General features: G+C 48.3%; 1 protein-coding gene across 1 annotated transcript; it reads right to left on the bottom strand.

The window, feature by feature from the left end:
• Positions 1-1,364: 1,364 nt before the first annotated feature.
• Positions 1,365-24,912, bottom strand: htra1b (HtrA serine peptidase 1b). The gene is made up of 9 exons (XM_066693170.1): positions 23,825-24,912; positions 14,650-14,749; positions 13,492-13,696; positions 5,229-5,423; positions 4,949-4,981; positions 3,014-3,128; positions 2,677-2,734; positions 2,484-2,579; positions 1,365-2,321 (listed from the first exon to the last, which is right to left on the bottom strand). The coding sequence occupies exons 1-9, from the start codon at positions 24,282-24,284 to the stop codon at positions 2,153-2,155; spliced, it is 1,431 nt and encodes a 476-aa protein (XP_066549267.1). The 5' UTR covers positions 24,285-24,912; the 3' UTR covers positions 1,365-2,152.
• Between the last annotated feature and the right edge of the window lie 1,406 nt (positions 24,913-26,318).

The raw sequence follows: 26,318 nt of genomic DNA, 5'->3' as shown, positions 1-26,318 counted from the left end.
ATAACAGATCAGGAGACAACGATCCCTGAGCGCGGGTGTGTTGACGCACAACGGAGTGACGTCACCCTCACACGTCACTGCCGCCGCCCAATCACCGCGCTCCGGCTGTGCCGACCCGGAAGGGTTTGAGCTTCACGACCGGACGGACTCAGTTCTGCGCCTTTAAAAATAACCAATAATAACAAGCTGATCTTAACAAATGATTATTAATTAAAAATACAAAGACACAGCAGGGAGCGCCCGCCACTGAGCTACACTCCCAAACTAATAAAAATACATTTTTACATATATAAAGTTATGTATATGTATATTGTAATAGTTTATATGAGAATATAATATATATCAAATCATGCATCTTTCATTACATTATAGTTTTGCATTATGCATTATAGTTTTGTTTTCTGCACATTCATTATCCTCGCAGTCCGCAATCCAGGCATTTGGTGACGTCATTGCAAAGCTACCATTGCCGCCATTTTGTTTGGGCCCCGTTCGTCAGAGCTGATTTAACTAATTCAGGCTCATCAGAATAAATCAATAATTAATGAAAGATCTACATTATTAAATAAGTGTTGAAATCAATCGTGTTGAATAAATTATAATATTATTATTTATAATAATAATAAAGTGTGCAGCTTCATCTTTGGAACACATTTTGAACGAGGAACGTTAAATACCAGACGTGTACAGCAGAGGGCGCCAGCTGTTTGAAGCTTTCTGTTATCCAATAGTTTTAATTGGCACAGGATACAAGGTTTCATTTTCAGATGTCATGTGATGCAACAAACAGCGAGAAGAATACTGGAATTAGTTTTAGTTCAGATTCCCAACATTTCGTTTGTAGCGTTCATGGTCTCTCTGGAAGCCGGAGACGACAGCAGTGCCGATCTGACATAAAATAAAAAGTGAAGAGGGGGTGGGGAGATGAAATCCAGCTTTGAATCAGTCCGAGGATCAGACCAGCTCTTTTCTCATTTTTACTCAGTTGGCGTGTTTGGCTTTTGAATCTCTATGATTTACTGCACTGTAGTTACCGTGGGGCTGTAATTAACTGGGTAAGACAGGAAATAAGGCGCTACCCAGCTGGTGTGTGTGCATTTGCTGTCCCCGTGTCCTGTGTGTGGACACAGCTCAGACCTGAGTGGGGTCTTGGGGGCCATCAGCTCAAATGGTACCTGTAGGTTAAATCAGCCTGTGAACCTGTAGAGAATCAGAAGAGGAATCCAGTCCTCCAAAGAGCTGCCCGTCTTATTGCACCTAAGATCATAACTACGATGTCATGAAATTATTCACTAAATAGGTCTCAGTTTCCAGGGCCATTTAATGTATCATGCAAACGTGGAATAAGGTCAGGAAATCTGGAATTGTTTAATTTCATTTTTTTATTCAGTTTTTAAAGTTTAATCTCCGTTATACTGTGTCAACATGGAACCATCTTCATCTTCAGGAGCTGCTCTCTGTGTTTGCTCTTCCTATATTGCCTCAGGCAGTCTAAGGTATTGTAACGTTAGAGGATGTAATGCAAGGTCAGGTTTTTAAGCTCTGTCTGATTTACATTCGTTAGCACAAGTTTCACAATTGAAACATTTTATTCCCCTTTCTTTTCTTGCACGTTCCATCCAGAACACAAACACACAAAACACCAACAAACGAACGAACAAACGAACGAAACGGAAAGAGTAAAAACACGTTATGCTGAAATGCCCTCTCTTTTGAGTTTTTCCTGTGAGATATTAGGCTCCTGTGGGGATAAAGGCTTGATGGGATAAGTGAAGTATAAAAAGAAACACAAAATACAAAGGAACACAGGTCAACGGCTTGTATTAAACTAACAGTAGTAACAGCTCTCAAAGCATATATGAAAAACAAACAAACCAACAGAAAAAGTAATATACACTAATATAAATGAGGAAGACTAAACGGTGGTTGTATCACTCTGCATACTTTGTCAGTTCTGGGTTGGGGGGGTGGGGGGCCGTGCTTTCAGCCTCAGTCCTCTGCAGCAGGAAGAGGGGCGGCGGGGTGAAGGCTCTGGCCGGGGCGTGGCCGCTGCAGACATGCCCCGTCCGTCAGGGTCCGATAGAGAAGCACTGAGAACCAGCTCGGAGGGAAGGAGGGAGGCGGGGCGGGGGCGGGGGGCCGGAGTGTGAGGTCAAGGGTCGATCTCCTCGGGGGTGACGGACAGGATGACGTCCTCGTTGCCCCGGCGCACCACGAGCCGCAGCGCTCCGTCCCGCTTGATGGCGTCGCTCACGTCGCTGGCCGAGGACACGCGCTGCCCGTTGATGCTGATGATGACGTCGTGCTCCTTCAGGCCGCCGCTGCGCAGAGGGAGGGAGGGACACCGGTCAGAGGACAGGCAGCACAGGACATCTCAAACTAGGCTTTTTTGTTGTGGCTTTGATGCTTGTTTTATGCTCAGGGCCTGTGAAGCACCCCAGGCCAGAGCAGCGCTCGGGGTGGGGGGGACGGGCGGTACTCACGCTGCTGCTGGCGTCTTGGCGATGACCTCGATGACGTAAGCCCCCGAAGTCACGTCTGGGAAGTCTTTGTGACGCTCCTTCAGCTCCTTGGCGAGTCTGTAGGCAGGAGAGACACAGGTCAGACGGACGGACAAAGCGCACTCAGGCAGACGACCACAAACTGTGCAATTGCTAGGCGGCCGCGTTGACTTACGATGGAGTCAGGGTCATCATTCGAACCCCCATGTACTTCTTCTTTGATACCGTTTTCCCTGAGAAGAAATAAGAGGAACTATTCAGTCACGTCGCTCTGGTGTAACGAGTGACGGTTCACTGACTCGTTCTCTCGCATAGTGATCAGACAGGGACACACGTACTCTACACACAGGCAGGAGAATAAAGACAAATAAATACATACATCAATGAATAAATTAAACATGCACAGGACACAAACAAATATATATTTTGATGAAGGACTGATAACTGAAGCAAACTCTTATTGTGGGTGTTGTGCAGCGAGGTTTCACTGCGGCTCCGACGGGCTGCCCTACCTTTCGCCTGCCTGTCGTGGGACTCAGCCAGGAACTGCCGGATCTTGTCGGAGGGAATGGCGAAGGAGATGCCGGCCGTCACCTTCAGGGTGTTGATCCCGATCACCTCCCCGTCCTGCGGGACCAACGGCACGGATTTAAAGACCTGAAGCGCCGTGCGCTACTCCAGCACTTCCTCAAATCAGACCCCCGAGGGGCCATGGCACTGCTGGGCCTCCATTACCACCTGAGCTCTTAATGAGTTAATTGAGCTCATAAATGTGTTAATTGGATTGATTATTCACATAACTGGAGTGGTTTTAACACACTCCCTATCTCCAGTCACGCTCCAGGTATGAATCCTGTAGGGAGCGGGGCCAATGGCCCCCAGACCCGCAGTTAAAATAACCCACAGAAGATGCTCTTGGCTGTTCCTCCCTTTCCCTGCTGAGCCACACTGCCCCCCGCTGGGTATCCAGAGATACTGCACACATGAGTAGAGTATCTCTGAGCTTGTTTACATCAAGTATTTCAATACACTGTGTATCAGCATTAGCAGACAAAGCTTGTTAAACTCCCGGGGGTTTGGTGAGGACTGTATCAGTGACTGTGACAGTATATCAGTGACAGTAAAGTTCAGCAATCCCCTTACATATGAAACGGGTGTTAGATCTTCCTGTCTTTTCCCTCTTCTGACCCTCTCATCCCCTCTCGCATCTCTTCCTGTTTGTCTGCTATCTCCACCTGGATGCACTCGCACCGCCTCAAGCTCAACCTCTCCAAATCTGATCTCCTCTTTTCTCCCCACTCTTCCTCACCTTCTGCTGACCTCCCCATCTCGATCCCCTTGGAATCCACCAAATTCTCTCCTTCTTCCGCTAAAAATCTAGGAGTCATCCTCGATCCTGCGCTCTCCTACACCCAGCACATCACCACGCTGACGCGCACCTGCAGATTCTTCCTGAGCAACATACGCCAGATCCGTCCCTTCCTCACCGACTACTCGACTCAGCTGCTCGTCCAGTCCCTGGTCCTCTCCTGGATACTGGATACTGGATACTGCAACTCCCTCCTGGCCGGCCTGCCTGCAATTACTACCCGCCGCTCCAGCTCATCCAGAACTCTGCGGCTCGTCTGGTGTCTCTCTGCCCCGATTCACACGCTACTCCACTGCTCCGCTCCCTCCACTGGCTCCCGATAGCGGCACGCATTCAGTTCAAGACTTTGACACTCAACTACCGCTGTCTCGACCACACTGCACCAAGATACCTTCAGACACTCGTCTCTCCATACATCCCCTCCAGACCACTGCGCTCCTCCAGTGCCAGAAGACTAACTCTGCCTCCTCTCCACTCTCCTTCCTCCAGAGCCGCTCCTTCTCATCCCTGAACCCTAAATGGTGGAACGACCTGCCCACCGAAGTCAAAACAGCAGAGTCCCTGACCTCCTTCCGGCGCTTACTCAAGACACATCTTTTCAGATTCTAGTTAATTTAGTAATTAACTCATTCATTCTCCTGTAAGATTGCACTTATACAACGTCTTGTCATACTCTTGCCTTTGCTTTACTTGCACTTGTATTGTTTATTTTAATTTCCCCTATGCGCCCATTCCCTTGGCCCTTGACTGTGACCTAACGTCTTGTCTGCACTGATCAGCTTTTACAATCTAGGATGTAAGACCTTATATATTGTTTACTGTATATCTCACATACACTTGGAATTGGAATTTGTAAATGTATTATGCCTTGATCTGCACTGTATTATTGCACTTTGTATTGCGCTTATATTTTGTAAGTCGCCCTGGACAAGTGTGTCTGATAAGAAATAAATAATAATAATAATAATAATAATAAAAATAATAATAATAATAATAATAATAATAATAAATGTTGTCTGTGGGGGGAGAGGGGGGAGACAATGGCTTTTCTGTCGGAAAAAGGGAAGGGGATTCTTACCAGGTTCACTAGGGGACCTCCCGAATTCCCGTACTGAAAAAGAAAAATACAGAAAAAAATGTATAAATGAAGACCATCCTGTTGCCTCTGTTCAGCGTGAAAATTCAGTTAAATGCCACAACATGCAGCTGCTTCTGAGACAGAGTGCGTGTCAGTTCTCGTGTGCGCAACCTCTCCGTCTGTGATTACGTGTCGCTGTGTGTGCGTCTCTGTGTGCCAGTTGGTGTGCCAGCGTGCTGACCCGTGTGTGCCTGCCGCCCAGTGCGGTGCTGCCACTCACGTTGATGATGGCGTCCGTCTGGATGTAGTCCATGTCAGAGTTGCGCAGCCCCAGCTCCTTGCCCCCCCGCTGCGTGGTGCTGACGATGCCCGTGGTCACTGTGTTCTGCAGCGAGAACGGGCTGCCGATGGCCACCACGAACTCCCCGGGCCGCAGGTCTGCCGAGCGGCCCAGCAGCAGCACCGGGAGCTTCGCCTGCAGGGCAGAGAGGGACGGGGACACTCAGAGGGACAGGGACACTCAGAGGGACAGGGACACTCAGGGAAGGACAGGGACACTCAGAGGGACAGGCACTATCAGGGAGGCTCAGCCCTGCTGGTAATGGCATGGGTTCTAGTTTCAACGCTCACTCTCGCTGGCATTGCCTGGTCTTTTTGATCTTCCATTCTGTTTTTTCTACATTAAAATGTAAAGAATTGCTTTTTCTTTTTTCTCTCACTCCAGGCTTTACCCTGTAGTCACTTTACCCACGGTCCCACACTGAATTCCCATGGTAATTGTTGATGAGCCCCCTGCTGTCCCCCCACGCCAGCTTATGAGCAAACAGACCCCCTCGCCGGAGTCACTGGGAAGGAGATACGGGAAGGTATGTTCACACTCGCCAAGAGCCGAGAACAACCAGGAAAAAACTCTGGAGAGCAGGAAGCATGGTGTATTCGATTCATTCATACTTCAATACCAGGTCCTTCCTTTTTTACGTCTATGTATTATTTTCCTAAATATGATGTTGCAAGAGGGAATGCAGTGGTTTGCTAATACTGAGTCACTGCCGGTTTGTTCTGCTAAAAGACAGCAAGAAAAGGAACCAAAACTTACAATGCCAGCGACACAGACAGAGGATCCACCCGTCTAAACATAGGCCGCAGCTCGGCCCCCCACTCTCACCGGGGACGCCGCGAGGAGGACCCGTGCAGCCCAGACGTCCACGGCACGGCATATCAGGACCGGCCATCAGGACCGCAATTACACTCCTGCACTTCCCACTGAATCATATCGGTTTTGTTTTTACCAGCTAAAAATAGGAGAGCAGTTAACGCACTGTGAGAGCAGGGGGCGGGAAATCTATAGCTTTCACTATATTTCTGTGGGCGACAGTATACTATATTTTCACATCCCCCCCACCATCTTCTAAGACAGCACCATCACAAGGACTGGCCTGCAGACTCATGGCACTGATCCCGGGGACGACGGGGATATTTCCAATAATCCACGAACTGAGGTGGATCTAAGTGCATTTACATCACTGAGATATCAAGACCTTTATAGGGTTATATAGTGACAGGGTGAAAACAGTAAGAATAATAATCTTTACTCCCGTTTAAATCTGACACGGGACGCCGTAAGCCTGGCTGGCATTTCGGAAGCGCTATTATAAATAGACCGAGACCCGGAGAGCGGCGCTGCCTGCGATATATGGGGAGAGAAACCTTTCACCTCCCTCCGCTCACCCAGGAATCCAGACCTGCCACAGGAATAGCTGTCTGCCACCCCCCCCACCACCGGGGTGAGCACATAAACAGATGGAGTGGAAGTGAGTGAAAGTGCAGGATTCCCACGATGAAGTCAACGAGAGGAGCGAAGGAGAAGAGGTCTTTTATTTGTTGGGTTTTCTGCACCTGTACTAGATCGGTCTAGAAGGAGGTGCTGTCTGTTCTGTGTCAGCAGCTCCAGCCACTCGTGTTTATAGATTGCATTATGATACTGCACAACAAGGACTCTTATTTTATATTTTTTGAACACCTGATTGAATCATCGTTTCAGCAAAAATGAACAACAGAGCCGCTTGCTCTACACAAGCTCTGGCACAAGGGCAGCCCGGCGTATTGTTTCACACAATCTGCCCACTTTAGAAAGTTCCTGTAACCCACACTGAGCCTCTGTCAGTCGTTTAACGAGGAGCGGCACAAACTCACAACGAAAAGTGCTGCCTCGGTCTCCAGCTGCACCCCCCCACCTCCTCACTGGTGACTCACAAAAACCTGACTGTTTAACCCCGTCCGTGCCAACATGAGCATCTGTAACGCTGTCTAATCCATCTCCTCACGACCGCTATCAACAGTTTACACATAAAACCACAGGCACGTTGGGAAGCCGGTCCAAGTCACTTAGTCAGCCCAGAGTGGGGCTTCATGCCTCCATGTGGAGAACCGGCTTCCTCTGGTGAGTAACAACATCAAGGACGTGAGTCACTGCGTGTTTTGAACATCCTGCAAAAACTGCCCAAAAAAAACTGAACCCGTGAATAGATTTCCACAAGACTGGAAGAAACAGATTTTATTTCTTGAGGTTTTATAACCGGTTCTCTTTAGACGTAAAAGTTGCAAGTCAGGATGTTTTAGCACGATCTCCAAATCCATTTAGCAGAAGAATAAGCAGCTGTTATTGGCTCGCTGGTGTTTTGCTGCTTTCTTTCAAGACCAGTGCAAATGTTACCCTTTCATAATGTGTCATGTAAGCGAATACTCTCTGTTTTACGCAATGGAATATCTGTGGGTTTATTTTCTTTCAGAGCAGCGGAGCTACTGTCTACATTAACATCTTGCTTCAGCACTTTTAAATGACGGACACGAGGCTCAATCTGCACCAAAAGGAGAAACAAAGCACTCTTATTTACTTTCAGCCCTTTTCTTAAACAGTTGCAAAAGGGACACCATCAACCATATTTTGCATTCCAGTCACTCGAGGCTCACAGATGCGTTATCGGTTTCATTTCTCCGTGTAGCAACATTGCCCCAACGGAGACAGCTGCGCGGCTGCTGAAATTTACAGGGCACGAATGACAGCCTTTTCACTCCTCTCTCCTCCCCGTCCGGGACTTTGCACCTCCTCACAGTTTCTTGCAAGTGTGTGCGAGTCACGGTGGGCGATGGGGCTGTACACTAATAATAACGAATAAACACTGACAGACCGCATTTGCAGGTTAGTCACGATACAGGCCGTGCCGTTATGACATCCAGGGACACCGCAGCTGTCCGTCTATGCAGAGCGCAAACCGTTTGAGATGAGCTGCACAGAGCAGGCCGGCATCGGTCCTTCACTGTCTCTTATTATATCTATTTTATACGGAGCATCAGCAATAATTTTTATAGCGCGGGAACAGTGGTGCGGTGTTGTGTTTCGGCGTGACGCAGTGCAGCAGTAACTGAGATTTTGTCTGTCCTTGAGTCCAAATCAATGGAGCGTGAGTCAGGTTGTGGGCTGTAAGAATATCCTGACTGGAGGGAATAACTCTGCACTGTTAACCAACAGGCCAGAAACAGACTTGTCACTACAGCAGTCATCTGGGCCTGTTCGTGTAGATGATTCACTTCAAAATAGCAGACAGATCTGCTTAACTGGCGTTCTTAAGAGAGAAATAAACAAAAACAGGAGAACATCTGATTTAAATCTATCAATCTGCCTTGGTTATGAACAAAACAGTAGCTATGTGTGGTATATCTACAGCAGTACCCCTTTGAGGAAAAAACAAGAGTATATTTTTAAATGTTACGTTTACCTCTAAAGACTCTAATGGACTGTGTGGCCCACTGTGGCCCTCTGTCTGTCCGCCTCTCACCTCTATCACATCCTCTAAATCGGCTCCAACACACAGATGGACAGAGAGACAGAAAGGGCAGCTTAATATCTATTATCTCTGCACAGGAGGAGCAACTTTCCCGGCACAAGCGTACGTCTCAGTAAGGTCAGAGCTGGCGAGTGACTGAGGAGATCTCCCGTTTCACTTCGCTGCGGCCCGATTAAAAATACATGCTTATAAATAAACCCGACCTCCTTTCCCAGGTAATGAATCGGGCCGAGCTCGGTCACAATCGCTGGGGCTGCAGCCAGCAGCTCTATTTGCGGTGCGGAGAAGCCCTTCGGAGGGACGATGCTGCCGGCATGAGCGGCTGGCCAACTGGATGCCCTCCTCCCGTCCACATTCGTACCTGGAGGGCTGTTTATTCAGCCGAGGCCAGATAACCCTTCTGCCAGATCCCCGGCCGCCCCAGATCACCACCCTGTGTTCAGGTCCCAATGGCCAATCAGACACAAGCAATTAAATGGGGTTTTCATCTTTTAATGCTGCGGACAGACTGGGGGTGCTGATAGGCCAACAGCGGATGTGACAGGCTTGGATCAGTGCAAACGGAGGGCCCCCTATTCAGTTTCCACACCAGGACAGATTGGTTTTCGAGTGGTGGCAGGGTTACTGAGGTTCAGGGAGCTGGGACTGCACAGACACAAACCACAGACTCGTGGCCAACTCTTGGAAACCGGGGGAGGGAGGGAGAGAAAGCAAATGCCTCTAAGGGTGGCATTTCTCCACTTCTTCTGAGGTATGTTCATCAGACCGGCAAGACACCAGATGACTTTTAAATCAGGATCAGCCATGTCTAAATGCACGCGGTTTTGTGCTTTGGCCACAAAAATAACCAAACAGGTTTTAATTAGCAGACCGCAAATTACAAGACAATGGGGCCCACATAACTGCCAGCAAGGAGCCGTGACAGCAGAGGTGGTGAAGAGTCGTCGTTACAGTGCATCATTTATATCACTTACACACTCAATGACACGTCCCCCTGCCACGAACCAGAGAGCACTCCGGCTGCAAAACTCTCCCCCCGAAAACGTTCACATCTGCCAACAGAGGAGGACTGCTGAAGGCCGTTCCCACGCAACTCAGAGATGTAATTCGGCGGGGTTGTTAATCACGGAGAGCACAGATAAGGATAAAACAACACACAAAGGCATTCAGGGATCAGCGAGAGCCATGAGAGACGGTAAAGCAGTGATCCTCATGGCACAGAGAGGCACGGAGGACACAGACCGGCCGTCGAGGATGAAGGCTCAAGCGCACGACATGTGCTTGTTTTGCCATTAAAAATGAAACAATATATTTACACCGCAGAATTCCTGGTTGTATTTTGAAGGCTGATGAACCGGGACGGTGCGTCTTGTGAAGCATGCCAACAGGCACACGGGCAGATCTTGTGTCATGAGGTGCTGTATTGTTTTGGGCTTCATTCCCACATTTATCATATATTTATGTTATTTTTTCAGGCAGAATTATCAGTAGAGTTTAAGCGCCAAGACTGTTACAGTTGCATTATGGGCCGAGCGCCACGGTCAACACTGTAAAATAAAACAAGGTACAGCTTCAGCATCTGGCTGGAGTGAAATGAATCAGACTGTGAGAAGCACAAAGGTGTTGGGAGTTGAAACAGTCAAAACTATACAAAAATCCAAAACAACCATGGCTCTGTCAACCCACGTCTTCTCCCATCATCTCACCTGTGCAGATTGTTGAAGCCCTTGACCCAGTTCATCCGTCTTTGCTCACGGCAGCGTGACAACAAGTTAGAACTCTCCTGAACCCCAAATGACTTCCACAGGGACCAGAGGTGTGAGTCTTCACAAACCCCCCCAAGACTCCTACACTCTGTTCTTCATTGTTCTCAGGCAGCAGCCAAGGAACTGAGTTCAAGAACCGCTTCTTAGGTTTTCATTTCCCTTTTGTTTGAAGAGAATTGTGGATACGATGGCACTTGCATGATCTCCCCTCCGAGACGAAGAACAGAGCACTTCAGAGCCTCGACCCCCTCGCTGTAGCTTCGACAGCTTGTCAGAGAGAAACGCGGATGAAAAAAACAAAACCACACAATGAAGCCCCTGCAGACATTGATGGAAAAAGTGAACAGACATCCATGATTAATTCAGAAACGACTGATTTGTTGCCAGCGCTGACAGTCAGGAATCGCAAGAGCCGTCTTTATCCTCAGTGTGCTAGGAAACCACAGAAATGTGCCGCTAGAGGCGGTCCGAAAAAAAAGACAACTTTTGACAGCAGGGAAGCACATCCGAGGGGTTCAGAGGATACTTCCAGATACAATTAAATGAAATGATCTTGTTTATGTTCAGAAAGGGCTTATGGTATTATGGCCCATTATTTGGAGTTCTCTTTCATGTAACACAGGGAAAGTGGCTTTGCCGGTTTTGTGTTGCGCTTCGGCAGCTGTGAGTGGGGGAACCGGGCCGTGTCCTGGCATAACCTCCCCGCGCCCACGTCTCACCGTGTAGCTGCAGCTCAGGGCGAAGCAAAGACAGAACCTGACAGCCTGCTGGAACGTGACTTCCTTTTTCTTTACAGCAACAAAATAAATAATAATAAGGGCCCGAAAGACTCCACTCCTGCTGCAACAAGCCCGTCTCCTCACAGTCAACCCCCTCTGTGCCTGCCTGCACAGTGGTGCCGCACTGGGGGGCACTGAGAGAGGAATGTGGGGGGGCATCGTATTGCTTCATCTTTGTTGAAAAGATGTGCTGAGGCAGGATCTGTTGGAGAAGAGGGGCGCGAGGGGGATCTGGGGGAAAGGAAGCCGCCGGCACCCTGCGGAGCGCTCACTGGGAACGGGCTGCGTCTCGCTCCTCATAAAATAGACGTCCAACGGACACATTTCACCTGGCCAGTCTGGCCTTTACTGTAAAATCTAAACCAGCCCACGAACACAGTGACGTAGAAAACAACAAACGCCACCCGACTGCGGTGACTGCAGAGGAAGAACAAGAATGTCATTCAATTCCACTTTCAAAAAGAAAAGATGGATACACTCGAGAGAAACTCCCGCCTTGAATCAGTCCGCTCTGTGTCCCACCCTGACTCACTGCGACGGCCTGCCTCATCTCCACACCACACGACCAACGTGAAACAGATTAAACACACTTACTCACACACATTGTTTGTCCTGACACCACTGAGTCACTCACTACGAGGCAGAGGATTTCTGGCCCCCGGGGGCCCTGTGACTCACATAACAGCCTTCAAACGCATCATTAGAGCGGAGACAGGTTTCAGCCTCAGTCTTCATCAGAGCCATTTTTCATACATTTTAGAAATAGCTGGTCGTGGTTCTTCCGCCCGCCTCCAGACACGACCTTTTATTTCTGGATGCAATTTACGACAAGATAGTAGTACTACTACTGTCACTACTGCTACCTCTAATTACACAGCTGCTACTTCACTGAATTATTCTGATCCACTGGCCAAACTAATGATACCAAATACTTTTTTATCTCCTACAGAATACTGTATAATGCCTTCTGTCTTATATGGGATCTTAGATGGCGTATTAATCATAACAATGGATGAAGCTTATCGAATCTATTTTGAACTTGGCCGAGTTATTCAGAAATTCCCAACTTATTCATGGGGAAATGAAGAAGTATTCTACAGAATACTACATGCATACTGTAGTGCACTGTTGTAAAAAGACCTACATAGGAGATGTATGTATTTATTTTATTTTAAATTGGCACCAAGATGCTTCCGTGTGAACGTTTGCAAACCATCACTGAAGAGGAAGACCTCACAGACTCAACTAAAGAAACGGGACACGTATTAAGTCGGTACAAGCTCTGCAGTTGCCCCCATCCCCCCCGTTACCCCCACCACTGCTGGCCCACTTCAGCCTGTGGGAAGAGCGAGACATATTTTTTATTGTGCTCCATAGCCTGGTAATCACTCATTAAAGCAGCCTCATGCATTCCTGGGGCCGTGTTCGTTTGTGTTTTGGAAAGCATTCCAGCAGACATGAGAACTCACATGGGAACATCGCTGCTGCAGATAAACACCAGCAAACTGCAGACTGGACAGCTGAGGGCCTGGCCACAAGTACAGGGCATTAATAATACAGAAACACTATCTTCCCCTGTAAACTATTAGGACGAAAATCCTCTGTGGCACAATAATAATAAAAAAACTTGGCAACTTGGAAGTTTAAGGATGCTCCGTTTATGGTGCTGTGCTAGCGTTGTTTTCCATTGGCATTTTAAAAGCCCATCAGTGTGGGAAATGCCCTCCCACTCCCGCCAAACACACACTCAATGACCCACCACGTCAGCACGGCCGAGAGCACGCCTGGGAGCCACCCGGGCCTTCCTGGCAGCCCGAGGACTTGCGGAGGGACTGCGTCACATCAGACAGCCAGGAGATTTTCCTTCGTGACACTCAGCCAGCTCTGACAGCCAGCCGGGCCACGACTGCCTGCTAATGAGGACGCGAGAGGCGTCCAAGGAAAAGCGTGCTTTGGCCCTGACGGCACAGGAGCCGGGAAGGAGAAAATGTGAGCTCGGCAAGACTGCAGCAGAAACCCGGGACTGTGGCAGACTCCACAGTGTGTGTTTCCCAACTGCTCCTGCCCCGTTTTGTCGGGCCACTCTGTGTCATACGCACAGGTCTGCCTGCGTGTGTGTGTGCATGTGTGTGAATGTGCGTTTGGGGCCTCACCGGCACGTCGATCTTGATGAGGGCGATGTCGGCCTTCTCGTCCACGTCCTTGATCTTGGCGTCGTACGTGGCGCCGCTCTTCAGCTCCACCTTGACGCGGTGCTTGTTGGCGACCACGTGCGCGTTGGTGACGATCAGCCCGTCCTCCGACACGACGAAGCCGGAGCCGCTGGCCACCGCCACCTCCCTTTTTGAGAAGACCATCCTGACCAGCGCAGGGGGAGCAAGGTGAGAGAGAGAGAGAGAGAGAGAGAGAGAGAGAGAGAGAGAGAGGAGAATCGAAGACCGTGTCAGGAACAGGAAGAAAAGAATCTCTCAAACGACACACTCTCTCTTTCTCTCTCTCTCTCTGTCGTACACAACCAGGGCACCAGTTCCAATGTCTATATTGTTGAGATTCAAACTCTCTGATCACAGCCACAGACCAAGGAGCGAGCGAATGCACAACTGACAATCTACCTGCATGGGAGGAGGCTGGGATTAAGAGTGGCCCTCCCACCCCCCCTGACAGATTACTCACTTCACCTGGCATTGACAGCCCTGCAAACAGCTGGACGAGGAATCTTGGCACAGAACCATGCACCCCGACATCCCCCGCATTCACCAGCAACTGTGCGGCCTCTCAGAGAGCGGCTCTGACCTCACAGCTCCGACAAGCCCAGCTCGCCCGCGCTCTCTTGACCGGCCTCCAGAATTACACCTCAACATTTCAGGACATCCCCCCCTGCGCTCAGGAGCCCCCCGGACCCCCAGACAGCGAGGTCTACGTGATTCTCAACCAGCGTCTCTTGGTTCTCATTAAAACATGTAATAAATGTGTTTAAGTTAACATATGTTAAGGATATCATTTTACACAGCTGGCTCCAGAAGCGTGGCTCTCCTCCTCTCTGGCTTCAGGGAAGAAATACTTTGAGAGACGCAGGGGATTGAACTGCACTGTACTTAAATAATAGACTAATTAGTATCCATGAATGTCGACACAGGAAAAGCATATTATTGTAATTGTAAAGAGAAGCCAAACCTGTTGGCCTGAAAAGCTACCTTCATGCTTCTGTATATATATTTCTTCTTCCAGGCTCTGCCTTTCACTGCACAGAAATAAATAAAGCAGTTTGGCACCGTACAGCCCAGCGTGGGAGCGCTGCCAGAGGGACCTACTTGCGGTACAGTTCAATGTGAACCACGGCTGGAGCGATCTTCTCCACCACATCAGCGATGAAGTTGTATCGGTGCCGCAGGCTGTCTGGGTTCTCCTGGCCTGAAAAACATCAACAATCACACCACAGCGGATCAGACAGGACCAGTCTTTGGGAACGAGATATGAAGACATACAAAACAGCTCAAGACTGTGCCCTCCCTGCCTCCTGCAGCAGAATGAACACACTTTTCAAACGCTGACAATAACAAGCAAAGAAACAATTAAAAAACAAAGCAACAACACTTGAGGTGTTTAATTTACTTCAGAGACTGCACCCACATCAGCAACTGGTAGTTAAAATATTAAAAAGGTCCTGGGACCATCTTCCAGCAGGACAACATGGAAACTGTCCTTGTCAGTATTTGTGTGCTGGTGTGTGTATTGACCCTATCACAAAGGTGCATGAAGTGCTAGACAAGACGTACAGCCTTTAAGACAGGAAGGAGAACCACAACACTACACTAAACATGCCTTGTGACTCTTGTAAAGCCACTGAGACATTTGAAAACTCTATATGAAATTATGCGTTTGCCTGGCCGGGGTTGGGGGGCCGGGCTCGGAGAGCAGTGGGGTTTTGGGGGCTACACACACTCGGAGGATAAATGACTGTTTAAATGATAAATGACTGATAAATGACTGTTTCCGGTCTCTCGGGAATCGCAGCGTCTCAGATGTAGACATCATACAGGCCTGTGGTCTGGTAGATCGATCAATGCAGTCCAAGTGCTTGCAGATGAAACAGAAGAAAGACAACGCTGTCTCTGTCCCGACTTCTCGCATTTGATTTCCTTTCTTTTAAGAAACGTTTCTGTGTGAAATGAAACGCACTCCAAAACAGCTACATGTAAGAGGCTGTAAATAAGCACCTGTTTTAATTACCAGAGACTGTGTGAGATCTTCATTATTATAAAAAATAGAAATAACAGTTTGTGTCAGTGCGGCCTGGGAGGAAATATTATAAAACCTAGAGTTATGATATAATCAAGACTTTGTATAGCCAACAAATTACAAAACTTCACTTCACCTTGCATAACCTTTGTTTTATAACTGTGGTGCTCAAAACATCTGCAGTCATGGTTTGGATTGTGTTGGGGGGGGTGGGTGTTATTCAACAGATCCTCCCCACCTATATAGTAATAAAGAATGAAATAATCATCTTACAAAACATGTTATGAAAAGTGCCCTCAGTCGGGAAATGCGTGAGTCTTTGTGGGACATTTTCCAGCTTCTGCCTTTTATCTCTGCCCCGGTTCAGATGGGCCACAGATGGGTCGGCTGTGACCGTCAGCCTGGTCTCACACCAGCAGACCACGATGGCAAACATGAGGTAACCGTGCCAATTTGTTCGCATTCAGACGATACCGCTTGGCGTAAACAACACCGTGCCGGTCCGTTTGAGAGGCAGGGGACAGGGATTGTACTTCGAGTTCCCAAAACAGCTCCCAGTCTGGCATCCGTCCACCAAGTTCTTACCACTGAACTACAACTAAAACTACGGCTGAATCAAAACGCAGACCCGCCCACCGAGAGCAAACTCAACCCGAACTCTCTTGGTGGCGTAATAGTTATGAAGTGCCAGTGTTGTTTGCCATTGGCCGGTGGGGTTGAGGTTTTCATTTAATCGTATTAGACTAAATCGTATTCGTATTCACCAGGCCTGAAAGACAGACATGTCCCTCTATGTCACTCTCTGACCTGCTGTAACCAAGATATGAAATTTTCATCAGCGCCCAGGATTGAGTACAAAGCCAAACAAAACTGCTGTTCCTAATGGAGCCACTCTAATCCAGTCAAACTGAATCGAATCAGACGTCGAAATCTGTTCTGACACCTGACAAGAAAAGCAGGAATGACATCACTCTTCCCTCGTCTCCTCCATTTCAAATCACGGAATGCTCCGTTAAAAAAAAAAAATTAAATACAAACTATCCTGAAGGGGTTTGCATTATAATATAACACATTACCGAAGGCAAGACTTACGTGATACATTTTTTTTGCATGAGATTTAGCAGTGCGTCAGCTAAAACAAATCGTATCCACACAGAGCCGAGTGCGTTGACCCACACAACCCGTGTCCGAGCCAGTGCTCCTCTGAGGTCTAAACCATGGCGAGTCGTTTGAAATATAAAAGCTGTGCCATCTGCGGCAGGACGCGACGCTGTGACACACCGGAGGGATTGAGTCAACTTCCAGACAAATATAAAAACATCTGCGGCCGTGGAAATAAAACAACAACAACACAGCTGAGCAAAAATCATTTATAAAACATACAGAAATCCATCCCTCTTCAAAAAATACCAAAACCCTGAAAACAAACAGGGCTTGAGTCCTTGGACTCAAGGACTTCCTTTGTTCACACAGGTTTATAGAGCACCTGTAGCTGGAGTTATTTTCATGGGCGCGACTGCAGTGTAATTTACAGACATTTACAATAAGAAAGTTTGAAGTGGTGAAATGCAGCCAAATAACAGCCAGGCAGGCAGATATTCACGGCTTAAAGCACTTCTAAAGAAGCCCGGCCCCAGAGAGGCATGTTTAGGCACCGAGCAGTAGAGACGGCCCACGGCATCGCAGACACACTTCACTAATCTGAATCAAGCAGGCTTTGGCAGCAATTACAGCCCTGTGTCTATGTGGACACAGCATCAAACTCCATCAAGTCGGATGGGAACCTTTGGTGAACAGCAATTTTCAACTCTTTCCACATATTCTCCATTGGATTGAGGTCCAGGCTTCCACATTTACCTTTTTGTTTTGAAGCCACTCCAGTGTGGCTTTGGCTGTGTGTTTGGGGTCATTGTCCTGCTGGAAGATGAATCTTCTCCCAAGTCCCAGGTCTCTTGCAGACTTCTGCAGGTTTTCTTCCAGGATTTCTCTGTACTTTGCTGCATCCATTTTGCCCTCTATCTTTACAAGGTTTCCTGGCCCTGACACAGAGAAGCATCCCCATAGTGTGATGCTGCACCACCATGCTTCACATTAGGGATGTTGTTCTCAGGATGATGTGTGGTGTTAGGCTGGAGCCAAACGTAGCGCTTAGCGTTGAGGCCTAAAAGCTCTATTTTGGTCGCATCAGACCATAGAACCTTCCTCCACATGGTCTCAAAGTCTTCCACATGCATTCTGGCAAACTCTAGCCCAGATCTGATGTGAGTTTTTTCTCTCCCATAAAAGGCACTTTTGTGAAGCTATTGCTGCAGTCTGCACAGTGTGTCCCAGCTCAGCCATGGAAGACTGTAACTCCTTTAGAGCTGCCAAAGGCCTCTTGGTTACCTCCCTGACAAGAGCCCTTCTCGCCCGGATACTCAGTTTTTGAGGACGGCCTGATCTAGGCAGATTCAGTTGTTCCATATTCTCTCCATTTCTTAATAATGGGCTTTACTGTGCTGCGGGGGATATTCAGTGCTTTGGAAATGTTATTATATCCTACCCCTGATTGGTGCTTTTGAAGAACTTTATTCTAGATTGGATTTGAACGTTCCTTCGTCTTCATGATGTGGTTTTTGTTAGGAATTGTACTAACCAGCTGTGGGACCTCCCAGAGACTGGTGTATTTAACCTGAAATCATGTGACTCCACTCAACTAATCTAAAGACAATTGGTTTCACCACAGCTCAATCAGGTGTGTCAGAGCAAAGGGGTGCTTACTTATGCAGTCAAGTATTTTCTGTTATGTATTTGTAATTAATTTAGAACAATGTTGATCAGTAGCAAAAACTCCTGATTAAATCCATTCCGATTTCATGTTGTAACACAATGACACGTAGACAAGTACAAGGGGGGTGAATACTTTTGAGAGACACTGTATATATTTCCAAAGCCGTGATATTCTCTCCTGTGGTTTATGCTGTTAATGTGAGCCCTGGCCTGTGAACAGTGTCCCTTCTGAACGCTTTGTGTTCGATCTGGAGTTTCACAACAAACAAGCAAACAAACAAAAAGCAAAGCAGCATTTGCCATAGGATGTGTAAACAGCACCCTGCACTTATTTGGGTCACCCCGCTGCAGGGAGCTAAAAGACCCCTGTCCTGTGCAGCCCTGCCTGGGGGAGCTCAACCTCCAAACCCCCCCATCCCACCTCTCCAGGTCTCACGCTCTCATATGACCAGTTCCTGCTGCAGACAGACGTTTTCACAGCGATTCCCAGAATACTGTCGACACCGGTATTTTATGAGTCTTTCCATTCGGAAGCAGCCCCTTCCTCCGGGCGAGGGCTGAAGAGGATTGGGTTGCAGGCTGCACCCCCCCAGTGCTGCCTCAGCGGGGCTGTGTGCGTTGGCCGGGCCGAGGGAAGCTCACCGCTGAATCAATGTTTGTCAAGCTGGACAGTCTTTCTAGCTCTTCTGCTGCGTGTGTTAATATGGACACTGTATAAACGTGGGCTACGGTTAACACACTTTTTTCCTTGCAGTGTTTGAAGAGGGTTCTCTTGATCTGAATGGGTCGTTATCGTGCAACTGCCAAGAAATTATCTAGTCTGAAACCTTGCTAAAATAAATATCCTCTAGAGATGGCAAATGCTGCTTGAGCAACTTATGTGAAGACTTTGAATAACCGAGCCCTTCAAGAAAAGAGTAATAAGACAAAATCATCTACAGTGGGTTCTCTACGTTTCTCTGGTCTTCAATCACTGAAGAAAAGGGCGAAACTCCTCGAAACCCCGCTCTGTTAAAGACAGTGTGTCCCGTCCAAAAGTTGTAAACTCTTCTCCATGCATGTCTCTACTGTGTAAATTTTTGCCCTTGATTGTCCCGTGACAGTGCACATGGTGCGGGCGTGGCACCGGACCCCACAGCCCCGCCAGGCCTCGACATGAGCCGCATGTTCCAGCACAGGGATGGGCCGAGAGATCCCTGCCTTCCATTACATCAGAACTCGACCCAAATCTGCAGCCAGTGAAAATTAGTTATATAATGGTTTGGAAAGCAGACCGGAATGACATCATGGGCTGTGAAGACTGGGGGAAGAATGATGGCTCTGCACTCAGAAAGCGGTTTGGCCGGAGAAAAGTCTGGGAGCATCAGGCCCATCAGCCCAGCTCTGCGAAACACTCAGAAACGGAACTATTCCAGGATGAAATTAAACGCAGCAACTCAGAAAACTACAGGGCCGCTAAGACAAGATAACAGTGGTCACCAACATCAATCAGTCTGCTTTCAGTGCCGAGAGATCCGCAAAGACCCCCTCTTCTCAGTGAAGCCGGGCCGGGCCCCCCGCTCCGACTCAAAGTCACACCGAGTCTGCCTCCCAGCCCCACCGCTGAACGTGCTCTTTATTGACACAGAATAAGTACCTGAGGAGCGCTGGCTCTTCAAAGCATGAAAAACATGTATATAACTACTTGGCTGCTGTTAGAACAGTAACAATTTCTTTAAATAATAATAATAAAGTGCACACTGCCCTATTAGTGCAAAGCTGAGCTGTGAGGGACGGGTCTGAGCTGCAGCTGCTCAGCCAGCGAAGGGAAACAACACCTACAGTGAGGGAAAAAAGTATTTGATCCCCTGCTGATTTTGTACGTTTGCCCACTGACAAAGAAATGATCAGTCTATCATTTTAATGGTAGGCGTATTTTAACAGTGAGAGACAGAATAACAACAAAAAAATCCAGAAAAACGCATTTCAAAAAAGTTATAAATTGATTTGCATGTTAATGAGGGAAATAAGTATTTGATCCCCTATCAATCAGCAAGATTTCTGGCTCCCAAGTGTCTTTTATACAGGTAACGAGCTGAGATTAGGAGCACTCTCTTAAAGGGAGTGCTCCTAATCTCAGCTCGTTACCTGTATAAAAGACACCTGTCCACAGAAGCAATCAATCAATCACATTCCAAACTCTCCACCATGGCCAAGACCAAAGAGCTGTCCAAGGATGTCAGGGACAAGATTGTAGACCTACACAAGGCTAGAATGGGCTACAAGACCATCGCCAAGCAGCTTGGTGAGAAGGTGACAACAGTTGGTGCGATTATTCGCAAATGGAAGAAACACAAAATAACTGTCAGTCTCCCTCGGTCTGGGGCTCCATGCAAGATCTCACCTCGTGGAGTTTCAATGATCATGAGAACGGTGAGGAATCAGCCCAGAACTACACGGGAGGATCTTGTTAATGATCTCAAGGCAGCTGGGACCATAGTCACCAAGAAAACAATAGGTAACACACTACGCCATGAAGGACTGAAATCCTGCAGCGCCCGCAAGGTCCCCCTGCTCAAGAAAGCACATGTACAGGCCCGTCTGAAGTTTGCCAATGAACATCTGAATGATTCAGAGGAGAACTGGGTGAAAGTGTTGTGGTCAGATGAGACCAAAATCGAGCTCTTTGGCATCAACTCAACTCGCCGTGTTTGGAGGAGGAGGAATGACCCCAAGAACACCATCCCCACCGTCAAATGGAGGTGGAAACATTGTGCTTTGGGGGTGTTTTTCTGCTAAGGGGACAGGACAACTGCACCGCATCAAAGGGACGATGGACGGGGCCATGTGCCGTCAAATCTTGGGTGAGAACCTCCTTCCCTCAGCCAGGGCATTGAAAATGGGTCGTGGATGGGTATTCCAGCATGACAATGACCCAAAACACACAGCCAAGGCAACAAAGGAGTGGCTCAAGAAGAAGCACATTAAGGTCCTGGAGTGGCCTAGCCAGTCTCCAGACCTTAATCCCATAGAAAATCTGTAGAGGGAGATGAAGGTTCGAGTTGCCAAACATCAGCCTCGAAACCTTAATGACTTGGAGAGGATCTGCAAAGAGGAGTGGGACAAAATCCCTCCTGAGATGTGTGCAAACCTGGTGGCCAACTACAAGAAACGTCTGACCTCTGTGCTTGCCAACAAGGGTTTTGCCACCAAGTACTAAGTCGAAGGGGTCAAATACTTATTTCCCTCATTAACATGCAAATCAATGTATAACTTTTTTGAAATGCGTTTTTCTGGATTGTTTTGTTGTTATTCTGTCTCTCACTGTTAAAATACACCTACCATTAAAATTATAGACTGATCATTTCTTTGTCAGTGGGCAAACGTACAAAATCAGCAGGGGATCAAATACTTTTTTCCCTCACTGTACATGGCCCCGGGAGGGACAGCACAAGAGTGTCTCCATGTCCCCACTGTGTGGACAGAGTTCAGAGTGCGATGGAGGAATCTGACGGGGGTCCCACCCCACCCCCGACACACTGCATACCCAAATTCACACTCAAACACCAACCTGCAGCTCAACCTGCGCAGCGGAGGCCTGCAGAGACAGCCAGCATTGTATTTGTTTTTGTGTTTGAAAGTGCCAAACTAAGTAATGTCACCCATTTTCCATATAGCGCAACCTAAATGGTTTAATGACTGTATACTGAGACCATGTGACCAATAAAAAAAAAAAAAACACTGCGCGCCACCTCTGGCACCAACCATGCGTTTCGAAAGACTCTTTAAAAAACCTGCACTTCACCCGGGGGGGGGGGGGTGAAGAAAAATAAAACACTCGGGCTGTAAAAGTTGTCCAAAAAAAGCTGTGAAATACCAGGAGAAATGCTTTGTAAGGACTTCTAAGCAGGCAGGCAGGGAGGGAGGCCAGAAAAGCAGGGCATAAAAAACATTCACATGATTTGTCCATGGCATTGATTCAGAGCCACTTCAAATGACCACACTTGACCCGGCTTAAAAAACAAAAACCAAGGCTTTATACTTAGAAGCCCTGTTGTTTCCTTAATGCCCTGTAACTAAACCAGGCCTCTCGAGTCTTGAACACAGGGTGCGGCCGAGCAGTATTACCTTACAGGGGGGCACCGCAGAACTCTGGGTTTCAGTTTTACCCTCACCGGCCGGTCGTTTGCCTATTTGGCTGAGCTCAGCATGATTTCCTAGTGCGTGCTCAACCACAGCTCTACAGCTCTACCCCATAAAACCTGCAGGGCAGCCGTCCAGGACCCGCGAAACGACCCCGAGCGTTCCTGGAGCGCAAGGGCGACGCGCAAACTCACTGCGGCACCACACCATCGAGGAAATTATATCTGAGGTAGTGTGGTCAGAGACTCGTGCCAGCTGAGGTCTGTGAAAGCAGCGGGCAGAGTTGCACACTGTGAAACAGATCTCCGTCCCCCTCCCCGACACCACACACCTGGGCTACGGTCTCTGGGACCGGTGTGGCTGGCCGTCCCTCTGGTCTCAGTGTTGTCACACAGCCCCCCACGCCCGCAGGACTCTGCCCTCATTACTGCACGCTGGCTGGGCAGCAGCTTTATTAATTAGGACTCTGTTAACTAGGGCAGCAGCCGACAGCCACGCGCCGCCAATTACCGGCACTGTCGTTGTCGTTGTTGTTGTTTGTTGCTCTTCAGTTTGTACTTGTGCGGCTGCTGTTACTGCCATGACTTACATGATGCTCAACATGATGACTCAATAAAGAGCCTCAGTGGCTTCATGTGGAATATGTTCACCCAGTCTGTGTGTAAGTCACCAACTAATGAGTTATAATATCTCATGCAGTTTGGGCGAGAGGACCATGGTTATTACAAACAATAATAAAGCAATGATGTCTTGTTGTAGTTCTTCTGCTGGGCACAGGGCACAATCGCAAAACGTGATCACAATCAACACGGTTTTGGCCCCTAGAAGCCGGCCAGGAGGCGGACAGAGCTGTCACTTTCTCAGTCAGTGTGCCCTCCAGCTGGCGGTCATGTGACCAGGCTCAGTGTGTGTGCAGGATGTGGGGCAGAGAGCCATCCCCCCCCCCGGAGACTGGCAGCCCCCCAGCCCAGCTGTGCCAACGGGCTTCATGGCAACAAGTCACACAGCAGCCCTGCCCCTCAGACTCATTTAAACAGCAGTATTTCACTTCACAAAACAAATAAAACTATTCAGACTTTCTCAAACATGGTTAGACTCATTCCTGCCAGTAAATACACACTAAAAACAAGCAAACAACTATGTGTGCATGCACTTAAGCAGTGTTAGATGTTTTTTTCCTTCACAAGCTACGTAATTACCATGATATTGGCAAGCCATGCAAGTAAATGATAAGCTCTCTATACTTCACATGTTTTCTCACTGCAGGACTGACGGCTGAAGTCAGGACCCACACAGCTATTGCTGGTACATGTTTCAAAGTGTTCAAAGTGTGCAGGACGGGGGAGGCGCTCTTACCCTGCCCACAGGCGCCCCGCTGGATGAAGATGACCGGCGGCTGCTGCAGCTTCTGGGCTCGGCTGCTGACCCTGCGCAGCTCGCAGATGTTGCGGTAGGACACGCCGTCGCTGCCGCACACGGGCTCGGGGCTCTTGCACACACACACGCCGCTCTTAGCCCTGCGCCGCACCGTGGCAGAGTGAGCCACCCCGTCCGCCCCGGAGCACTCCAGCCCCTCTGCGCACACCGGGTCGCCCAGCCTGCCCGAGCCGCCGCAGGGCTCGCCTTCCCCGGTGGCGCAGACCGGGCAGCAGTCGCATTGGTCCAGCATGTCCCCTTCTATGCAGTCGGCCGGGATCGGGGGACACAGGGACTTGTCGCAGCGGTCCGGACAGCCGAGGACATAGCGCTTGGAGATGTGAGCGTCGGCCAGCAAAGGCGCAAACAGCAGCCCGGCGCAGAGGAGCGGCCACAGCATGATGGACTAACACAGCAGCACAATTCAAGACGAGATCCGATTAGCGCAATCCTGTGCGCTCCTGTGATCTTCTCAAACAATTGGGACTTTTTGTTCCTTTGCAAATGTGGCGTTTAGTTTTTTTTCCAGTGCAATGGGATTCCCTCCCCAAAAAATAGAAAACAAGTGTTAAAAATAGATACAAACTATATACAAATCAAAAACAGTGCAATAATAAGTGGAGTGCACATTAGAGACCCCCTGCCCGGCGCTCACAGCTCGCTGTTAAGCATCTTGTGCGTCTCAGACTTATAACAGCCCCGTCTCTGCACATGACCCACTGGCAATATCAACAACCCGGGGATTGGTGGGCTGGATGTGACGTCTCGGTTTCGTTAGGTGTGTGTGAGTGTGTGTGGGGGGGGGGGAGGTTGACCAATATCAGAAAGTCATTTTATTGCCAGTTTGAAGTTTAGTTAGGCAAGAAGGGAGAGAGGGGTTATGTCTGGCACAGAGCAGCAGAAAAACACTCCGTTATGAAATTGCGATCAGGCTTGTTGGCATGGCTTGTGTTCGTGGTGTGTCATGTCTGCAGCTGCGAAAATATGTTGTTGCACTTGCACTGTGGTTTGCACTAACGCTTCGGTACCTGGACCGCAGCAGCGCCGCGCAACTGTAACATGTGCGCAAAGGGCCGACACGAAACAGCTGCGCAATTGCAACGCATAGTTTGCGTTTATGTTTGGTTTTCAGTTCCCTGGTGGCTGAAACGTATCGTCATTACAGTCCAGTGCATGATTGTGTTATTCCCCACCCCCATCCTTCTGACATATCGCAGTCTGGACAAGCGAAATCATTTCAGACTCGCTAACAGCTGCGCACAGACATCTGTCCACTGCTGCTGTTGGATAAATAATTGATCCTGAAGGAGACAGCAGTTCATTTACATTTTAATTGGTCTGTATTTATGTATGTATGTATGTATGTATTTATTTATTTGACACATGCATTTAAATATTTTAGCTTTAATCTGAAGATCCCATTTTTTAAATCTGTGCATTTGCCACTTTCATTGCACCGACATAGTCTGCGTTGCTGGAATAATTGATGTTTCCATTCTCACACTGCGTCACAACAGGCCGCGCACACAGCCATGGAAATGTGAGACCGACGTCTGAAATCTCAATAAACAGACAAAGTGCGACAGGGCGGGGATTGCAGACCTGGGAAGTTCATGACAAAAGTGAGGACGCACTATCAACGCTTTGCGATCAATTCCCCAATAAAGGACAGATTAACCCAGTTAAGAGAGCAGGATAGCAGGAACCAAACTGCAGATTGTTTGTTCTCTGTAGCCTTATCAACAAAAGATTAAATGCAAGCACTATCAGTTAAATGTTTGAAATGTAAATATATGTTCTCATCTAGGGTGAAGGAGAAGCCTGGGGACAATGTATGCCAAGTCAAAGTGTGTGAGAGAGAAGGAGAGGGGGAGAGAGAGCACCCTGGCCCTCATGAGTCAGTGTTCATGTCATGTGTACAGAACGTCCTGATGCCACTTGCATGGTAGTTGGTGAGGAACTGTGCTAAGTAAGACAGTAACAAACTAACAGTAGCTGCCCTTACGAATATAGGTGCAGTATAAATACAATTAAATAAAATGATCAATGATGTTGTTCATACCGATGCAGACAGCAAGCATTTAATTTGTGACATATTCCAATTCTATTCATATTCCACATGAATGGAAATAACATATTAATAAATATCCTGGCTGGTGTGGACGCTGGTGCTATTTCCACAGAACCAAACCCAAAACAACGGCAGCCTTCAAAAAACAAACCGATAAATAAAGCTAGCCGGGCTGATGGACAACCTCCACACTGCACACTAACTGTACAAGAAGGACTACATCCACAACTACAGCTACATTGACAACTGGACTCAGAGGTGGAGCCACAGAAACGAACGAAACTACTACAACTGCCAGTCGAGCAACAGGCTGCAGCCACACATGGTCCTGATTTCTCAGAGAATCGGCTGCAGCGCTGCGGA

This window comes from Amia ocellicauda, chromosome 20 (assembly GCF_036373705.1).
Source record: "Amia ocellicauda isolate fAmiCal2 chromosome 20, fAmiCal2.hap1, whole genome shotgun sequence".
Lineage (NCBI taxonomy): Eukaryota > Metazoa > Chordata > Actinopteri > Amiiformes > Amiidae > Amia > Amia ocellicauda.
This window is presented reverse-complemented; position numbering and strand designations above follow the sequence as displayed.

Coding starts and splice junctions, on each gene's coding strand:
- htra1b (XM_066693170.1), bottom strand. CDS start 24,284: ATGCTGTGGCCGCTCCTCTGCGCCGGGCTGCTGTTTGCGCCTTTGCTG. Junction 2,735..3,013: donor CCACGACAGGCAGGCGAAAG/GTAGGGCAGCCC, acceptor ATTTCTTCTCAG/GGAAAACGGTATCAAAGAAG. Junction 2,322..2,483: donor GCCAAGACGCCAGCAGCAGC/GTGAGTACCGCC, acceptor CCCTCTGCGCAG/CGGCGGCCTGAAGGAGCACG.